Source organism: Cornus florida, unplaced genomic scaffold, assembly GCF_030987335.1.
Source record: "Cornus florida cultivar Cherokee Brave unplaced genomic scaffold, ASM3098733v1 CherokeeBrave_3.0.0_Hap2_Chr03, whole genome shotgun sequence".
Lineage (NCBI taxonomy): Eukaryota > Viridiplantae > Streptophyta > Magnoliopsida > Cornales > Cornaceae > Cornus > Cornus florida.
Window position 1 is genome coordinate 10,237,825 of NW_026775573.1, and position 8,629 is coordinate 10,246,453.

Consider the following 8,629-nt stretch of genomic DNA (forward strand, 5'->3'; position numbering starts at 1 on the left):
AGAAAATTATAAGGACCAATAAGATTTACAAAAATTTGTTAGGACAATTTTGTCCTACTCTTAGTTAAAACTTAAAATTATAATTTAAGTTCACAATTCCACTTACATTTTCTTTCAATATTTACCCTTTTTAATAAAAATATCACTAATGTTATTTTCTTTTAGATATATATATATATATGTATATATATAATAGCTAAAAATACACGTGATGGAAACAATTAGTTTTTTTTTTTTTTTTGAAAGCTATCTTGGTTAACTATCACACATACATTTTGAAGATGAAAACATTAGATAGTGCACTAAATTGATAATACTACGTAATTTATTTATTAATTTATTTATATATCAATAATTACAAATAAAATTAAAATAACCAATTCTTGGGGGTGCATTTTCAAATTCAATAACTGAAATGAAAATATTTGGTAATGCACTATATAAATAATAACTTATTTATTAGGTCATTTAAATATTAAGAAAAATTAGTAAATTATATATATTTTACACTAAAGAAAGTGATTTAGTTGATAAAAAATAAAGAAACAACACACTTTTACGGATATAACATTCATATAAAAAATAGTGTTATGAACAATATGAAACATGTTCTAAGGAGAGAGAGTGGAAATGACAACCCTCCGGTTGAAAATGTCACTTTGGTGGCTTTTCAGGTTGAATAACTAAATAAAAAACATTAGGTAAAAATTGAGTGGATAAACACATGACTAATTAAATAAATAATAACACATTTACCAACTCTTTAATGACTGCTTTTGTATTCTAAAAAATATGAAAAAAATCTAGAAACAAGAAAAAGCCCTTAGACTTTTATAATAAAAAAATAAAATTTAGATATATAACAAAGAAATGTTAAAGTTAAATAAAATTACTTTGAAATTACTTATCTGTCTAGAAAAAAGTTAAAAATGTGTAAATAATTCATTAATTGTACATCAATCCCCTCATTAAAAAAAAATTAATAATAATAATAATAGTAGAACTTTTCGGGCTTCTTTTAATATTTATTTTCATTACAATTGGTTGAAGTTAAATAACTTGTTAAATATTTTTAAAAAATAGCTAATTTTGGTGGCAACTAAAACTATATGCCTTTTATTATTATTATTGTAGAGGTAACTGGTAAAGTTAGTATTTTAATAAGAAAATAACATTTAAGACATTTATAAAAAAGCGCAATTTAAAAAAAACGTTGTTAATAGAATTCTAGAAAAAAATATATGTCAAAAATAGAACTTCATGGTCCACATATTTTAATAGTGATACTCACACCGAGTGAATTGCCTAATCGAAAAAAATTTAATTGATTATTTCTACCAAATACAATTAAGTAGAGGGATCCACTTTCTTATTTGTTGCATAATTGACCAATTAAAAGAGTAGATCTATCAATTTACTGCAGTTATTCGGTACAAGAATCATTTTCTTAAATTTTTTTTATGATTTATTTGTCTTTAACATCAAAAGTAGGACTACCTAGTTGAAAATATTTGTCAAAAAAAAAAAAAAAATTCCAATGCAGGCACATATGCAGAGTACTCCCACAATATTGACAAAAGTTGGAACAGCCATTTTGATTTTAACAAAAGTCACTGACCCTTGAAAGAGAGGACATCTACATAAACATCTATTGATTTAACAGAGTTTGTGACCAAGGTATTGACTCACTACACATACATATACTACTAATTTCACATTAACTCTTTCTCTTCAGTTGGACCATCCCATTCAATTTTCTTGTACACAAACCTCTTAGCAACACATAGATACACACACAAATTCACAGCACTCAACCCTGCCAGCACCCAATAAAAGCAATGAAGATGTGCCCTATTAAGATTGTCACCAAGCCACTCATTACCAAACCTTGAGCTAATGGCCTGCACAATAGATATCACAGCACTGCTCAAGAAGCTCCCCATTCCTACACTACTAATATATGCTGCAGCCCCCATGCTCCTCATCTGCTCCGGCATTTGATCGTAGAACAGCTCCTGCATTCCAACCACCGTGAACACATCAGAAAGCCCACAGAGCATGTATTGTGGGAGCAACCACCACACCCTCATTGGGACTGTCGATTTTGGGGCATCAATGAGGCCGTGGTCTGCTGCAACGCTGACCCTTTTGGCCTCTACTAAAGCTGATACCACCATTGTGAGCACGGATAGGAAAAACCCTATTCCCATCCTCTGCAGCATTGTGATGCCAGAGTGGTGCCCTGTGATGTTCCGGGCTGCTGGGACTAGGATCCGGTCATAGATTGGGACCGCGGTGAGGATTGTGAAGCCGGGGACCACTTGAAGTGAGGCTGCAGGGAAATGGAAGGATCCAATTGATCTGATCATGGTGCTGCCTTGTTTTGTGAAGTAGGTGCCGAGTTGGGCAATGACAATGGTGAACGTCAAGCAACCTAGCCAAATGGGGACTAGACGGAGGATGAGCTTCACTTCCTCCACTTGGTTGACTGAGCATAGCCTCCAGTGGTTCTTTGTTTCGCTTGATGCATCTTTGTCGTCGATGATCGTTGCCTTGTCCAGAAATCTGCATATTGGTTTCAACATTTTGGTGCTAATTAAGTTGCTCATCCTGGAATGCTCTATACAGTTGTGCCATTTTTTTTTGTATGTCTTTTATAGGTATAGAAGATAAAGAAAAAAACTAGAAATGATCTCATGCTAGGGTTTTATTTAATGCCTTGTTTGTTAATGTCATATTGACAACAATCTGGCAGACAATTGTGAAGTACATTTCAGTATTTCACAATCAAAATGGTTAAGAATTATTGACTGAAATTGAATGCTTTCTTTGATCAAGCTTAGAATGGATTGAATAAGGAAAAAAAAATGAAAATAAGACTCTAAACACAATACACGAAATATTAGGTGCTTTTTCGGTTTAAGACAGTCTTCTGTTTTCAAAAAATTAAAAATTAAAAATTATATCAAAAAAATTGAAGGCTCGTTAACCGAATGATATAATCTAAGGAATGTGAGGGATTGGAGCCCGTAATGAGCAGTTTGTCAAATTTGTAAAACTATGAATACTTTACCTAATAAAAAAAAAATAAAAAAAAAAAAAATTGAAAAAAATTGTTAAAAAATAGCCTATTTTTAGATAAATATTATTTAAAAACAATTTTTTTTCTTTCTTAATACTTGGATATTATTTTTTGAAAAATAAACCAAACATATGCTAAGAAACTAAGAGTAACTTCCACTCAAGTGAGTAAAGTCAACTTGATTGATGCCAACCAAAATTCAGAGACACCTTAGTCTTCCTTTATTTCTGGTCTTCTTAGCATCCCATAAGATTGACTTTGTGTCTGCAACAAAATTCACATCAAGGTTTGTCCTACAAATCTATAGTGGGAATTAGCCTTAGCTAGTAGTGGTCTATCAATGGCAGATACGTGTGTCAAAAAAATTCTAGTTTTGACTTTGCTGCTTGAACTGACACTTACCCAACTGCCAACCCAATTGACAATTAGGTCTTTTAATAGTGACAAGCATTTGTTACTGTTTGTTGAGATAACTTTAAAATTTAAAATTGACAAAATTAAATTCATATCAGAATTAATAATTGACAAAAATAAATGCTTATTAAGTTCAAGTGTATCCCGAACAATCTTCTTTTTGACTTTTGATTAATGCTATTTCTACACTCAACCTATTTCTTGACTGATGTGCGTAGTTGAAGAGGGATTTATTTTGTTGATGCAGTGGAATAAACTCAAATGTGGATTACATTGGGATAAAGAATTCTTCTACCATACGAAACGGTTTGAAAAATCGATTTAAAAATAATTTTCCTTTCTAAATTTTTCCTAAGGAGCAATAATAAGAAAGTTGAACTCTGAAGGGTAAAAAAGAAAGAGCCTGTGTTGTGAGCTCATTCACCACGTATTGACTGATAATTTTTTATTTCAAAAAATTAAAAATAAAAAAAATAATTTGAAAACTTGTTTAATTAATTGACAGAGTAATAAAAATTGAGTTACAAAATATGGGTCTGTTTTGTTTCATAGTTTTGTAATTCTAAGAATAATTCTTAAAAAATAGATAACAACTTTTTAACTGTTATCTGAAAATAGATTTTTTATAACTGAATTTTTAAAAAATAATACCAAATAGAACTTTTTATATAATTTTTTAAAAACAAAAAACTATTTTCATAATTACAAACCAAACTTACTTATACTTTGAGAAGAACCAATTTTTATAACTTTTTAAAACCAATTTTTATAACTTTTTAAAATATGTTTTCAAACAAGGCCTATGTTCTATGCAAAGGACAAGGATCTTAGATATCTCACGCAATTTAATAATGAAGATTATATCATCCGACCTAATTTAATAATAAAAATTATATCATCACTAATAAATCTTATTTATCGATTCAATCTCATGATTGTCGTCCCAATACAAGCGTGCTTTTGACATGGCAACTTCTACGTTATTCTATGACGTGGCAAACAATAACGGATGTATTCAATGGGAAACTATTCAAAGATATGCACACTAAAAAGTTGACTTTCTTATTATTATTATTATTTTTTAGCACATACCTGAACTGATTGGTCCGAGCCAAAGTCCACACCCTACTTTGTCCCTCAACTTCTGTCCCAACACTCCCATCATCATAACAAACACCCAGACCACCGCGCGTCTCAGACACGCGCCGCTTCCTCACAGCGGCGACCACCACCTGAGCCACCCTAGTAAACGGGCTACCAATCGGAGCTTGCCTCCGATACGTCCTCCTCCCGATCAGAAACAGCCCAAGCGCCGCGGCCACGGCCACCGCCAGCATTCCAAACCCAATGGCCCACCCAATATAATCTTGCACGTAAATCACTACCAGCACTGCCGTGGTTGCACCACACACTATACCCAAGTACCACCAGTTGAAGAATGAGCTCTTCGCCTTCTTCTCCTCCGGGAGAGCCTCGTCGAATTGGTCCGCCGCGAATGTCTGCACGCATGGCTTGTGCCCGCCTTCGCCTATGGTCAGTATGTACAGGGCTAGGAAGAAAACCGCGCGGCGGTGGTGCAATGAGATTGCTGAGACTGATAGAGTTAGCAGAACCAGTCCCTGTGAATTTAGAACTCAACGATCACCATCACTAGCAACAATATAAGAAATTTCAAATTTCAAATTGTAGTCACTCCATCTTTATTTTTTATTTTTTTGGGTAGTTAAACAACACAAGCACACACACTCACACATACATACATATCACAATGTATCGTCACTTCATCTTTATTTTTTATTTTTTTTGGTAGGTAAAGAACACAAGCACACACTCACTCAAAAAGGGGACCAATTTGGTCAAATGTCTAGTATGATCATAAAAGCTGCACCGACAAGGGTGAGGTTGCAAATTCAAGTCTTAGGTCAAGTTCATTTTCGGTTTTTGTCCTGGCGCCAGCCGAGAAATTTATTTATGGGACATAATATTTATGGGATTGACCTTGAACAATTAATAATAAAATAAAATAAAATTTCAAACTACCGTTTAAAAAAAATACAGTAATGATTTTCATCTTTGTTTTTATAAATAGTATGTATAATGAATATGGTATGTATCAAGAGCGAAATAGCTTTTCAAGGAAGAAAATGTTATAGATTAATGGAGGCATTATTAGAATTTTGAGAAACTCTCAAAAATGTAATATAACTAAATAAAAATTTCAACGGGGCAGAAGATAAAAAACTTATTAATTAGTGGGTGCATTATTAAAATTTGATAAACTTACAATGGTATTAAGTTAAATAATAATAATAATAATAATAATCATCATCATCATCATCAGTGGGCGAGCCCGCCCCACTGAGCAACACGTGGTTCCTGCGTGCAACTAACAGTTTTTTATAGACAACAATCTCGATCAAAAATAGAACTCTACCATATACAAATAATATGTTAATGTTTGCAAAAATAAATAGCAGTAAAAAAAATATGAAACATAAAATACTGTTATTAAGTTCATAAAATTATACTAATAATTTTAAAGAAGGAAAAGAAAAAAAAAAAATAGAAGAAGAAAGAAATAAGGTTATTGTAGAAACATGAAGAAATTTTATTAAGAGGAAAAGAAAACAAAAGAAGAAGACAACTTTGAGGGGAAAAAAAAAGAGTTGGGGGGGGGGGGGGGGGGGGGGGGCGGCGGCTGGGGTTTGATTCAAGAAGGTAAATGTAAAATATTTTGAATGGAATAAAAAAACTTAAAGAAGAATAAGAGTAAAAGAGAAAGGAAAAGATGAATTAGAAAAAGTTTTAGAAAGGATAAATTTTAGGGGATATTTTCCATCTAAAATTTCAAATATTACATGCATAAAAGTACAAAATTACAAAAAAAAATAATAATAATAATACGAAGGCCAGCTGCCACCCCCTAAGCCTTAGCTGGCTAGGTCCTTGTTTGCCAGCACACTGTTTAGTATGTATGCATGATCTAAACTACTGGCTAATACAGCTTTAATTAGTTTCATGGCTCAAAAGTCAAAACCAGGATTCAGATTACAAACTATATGTATGTGTGTGTGTGTGTGTGTGTGTCAGTGTCTGTGGTTCAAGTTGAATCAATCATCAAAAAATTCAGATGGTAAAGTATAATCATATTTTCTGATGAAATATGAAGGAAAGAGTAGTAGTGACTATGAACCCACCATGAAATATATAATGGAGGACACAAGTATTGTCTTGAATCTGCCAAGGTATGAATCAGCAACAAAGGCACCAAGCAATGGAAAGATTGCAGACACGCCTTGCCACACATTGACATTCTTGGCAGCCGTGGCGGTGGGCTGTCCGAGAACATTCGTGAGGTAGGAGATGAGGTTGCCGGAGACTCCGTAGTACGCGAACCGCTCTGCTACTTCCACAACTGCAATCAAAATGAGACACTCTTCGTGAAATCAACCTCCAAGAAAAAAAAAAAAAAAAGGGTTGATTTTAAAAGAAGAGATCAAAGAATTAATGGTTCATGTATGTAGCTTACAGATGATGAAAATGGCAGCTTTCCAGCCTCCCTTTAAGGGTTTTCTTTTGGCGGAATTATTTGGGATGTTTTGGTGTCCATTAACACTCATGATTGGAGCTACTGAGTTATCCATGGAGGCTTGAGGAGAAAGATATTAGAGAGGGTTAAGTGAAAGTTTGATATTGGGTAATGGGTCGCTTCTATATATAGAGAGTAATTTACACACATATATATATATATATATATATATATATATATTTTTTTTTTTTTTTTTGATATATATATACCTGCGGTTGAACAAATAATTTTACACTTCTCCCACTGGGCAAGAGTTGGTTGGCTGCCACGAAACATAGCACCATCAATATATTTACAGAAAAAATTATTTTTATTCCAAAACCAGAAATCATAAGGGTTGTTTGTGACCCATGGTTGTGATTTGCCCAGAACCCCTAAATCAGTCGAACTAGAGATAAGGGATGTGTACCCCACCACATATAAAAGTTGTGATTCATTTACAATCCCTAAATCATAATTATCGAATTTAGAGAATGTGATTCGTCCACAATTCTTATACTACGTATCTGATTTCATCATTTAAATTTGAGAAAGGGTATCGATACTCTGTATTGTAACTCAAGAATTTATTTGGTATTAAGTGATCAACGTACAAAATTTATTTCACCCCTATTTGATATATAAAAAAAGAAAAAAAGAAAAAGAAAAAGAAAGCCATGTAAAATGTCCATAGAATATTCTTTATATCGGGCCAATGAAGAATTTTGAAATTGTGATCATTTACCCCAATTCATAACAAAATTCTCATTATTATGTGTTGAAAAGATGGTCGTTAAAAATTTTAAATTTAGAAATTTCATTTTATAAGAAGCATGTGGTTTCAGTTTGTTCCTGTGACTATAAATATATCAAAAAAAAAAAAAACATGTATTTTTTTTTTTCCTTCATATATATTTTATTCCACTAATGATAGTGACAACCCACTTCATGAAAAGTTCAATGCAAGTCATCATGTGGAACTCATACGTGAGATTCTCTTCTATTGAAAAGTATAATTCATGTTAGTTTGCACATGCTGAACAAAATTGGAGTCAATGTGGCTTATTGCACGCATATGGTGACAGTAAAATGCCAAACCCTATTCTTTTAAGATCCATTGAGATATCCTTTCCCCAAAATCTCTTACTCAAACCTCTAAAAAACTTGACAACAATTTTAAAATAATAACATTTTGTTTTAAAATTAGACTTTTCAAAGCACAAATTCTAATTTAATGCAAGGGTGGATGTGGGCTAATACTAGTAATTTTTTTGGGGGTTGAGCTAAAATTGCCTATACTAAAAAAAAAAAATTTAAAAAAAAAAAAAAAATTGGGGTGGACTCAAGCCCACCATAGCCCCACATCCACCCTTGCATCTTAGAGTTTATAACTTTAAAAATAGTTCTCAAGAATTCAGAAAACAAAAAATTATTTTCAGAGAACTATCTTTTACAGACCTTTTTATAACTGAGTTTTCATAAAATAATTTTTAAAAAATTGAACCAAATAGAATTTTTGTACAATTTACAATTTTTAACAAAAAAATTGTTATGAGAATTACAAA

At 32.3% G+C, this 8,629-nt stretch overlaps 1 protein-coding gene across 1 annotated transcript; it reads right to left on the minus strand.

The window, feature by feature from the left end:
- Positions 1-1,576: 1,576 nt before the first annotated feature.
- On the minus strand, positions 1,577-7,230 carry LOC132299417 (protein NRT1/ PTR FAMILY 5.4). The gene is made up of 4 exons (XM_059796008.1): positions 7,026-7,230; positions 6,694-6,911; positions 4,589-5,115; positions 1,577-2,565 (listed from the first exon to the last, which is right to left on the minus strand). Exons 1-4 carry the CDS (start codon positions 7,138-7,140, stop codon positions 1,713-1,715), a joined length of 1,713 nt encoding a protein of 570 aa, XP_059651991.1. The 5' UTR covers positions 7,141-7,230; the 3' UTR covers positions 1,577-1,712.
- Between the last annotated feature and the right edge of the window lie 1,399 nt (positions 7,231-8,629).

Coding starts and splice junctions, on each gene's coding strand:
- LOC132299417 (XM_059796008.1), bottom strand. CDS start 7,140: ATGGATAACTCAGTAGCTCCAATCATGAGTGTTAATGGACACCAAAAC. Junction 5,116..6,693: donor CCTCCATTATATATTTCATG/GTGGGTTCATAG, acceptor CTAAATTCACAG/GGACTGGTTCTGCTAACTCT. Junction 2,566..4,588: donor GCTCGGACCAATCAGTTCAG/GTATGTGCTAAA, acceptor ACCAATATGCAG/ATTTCTGGACAAGGCAACGA.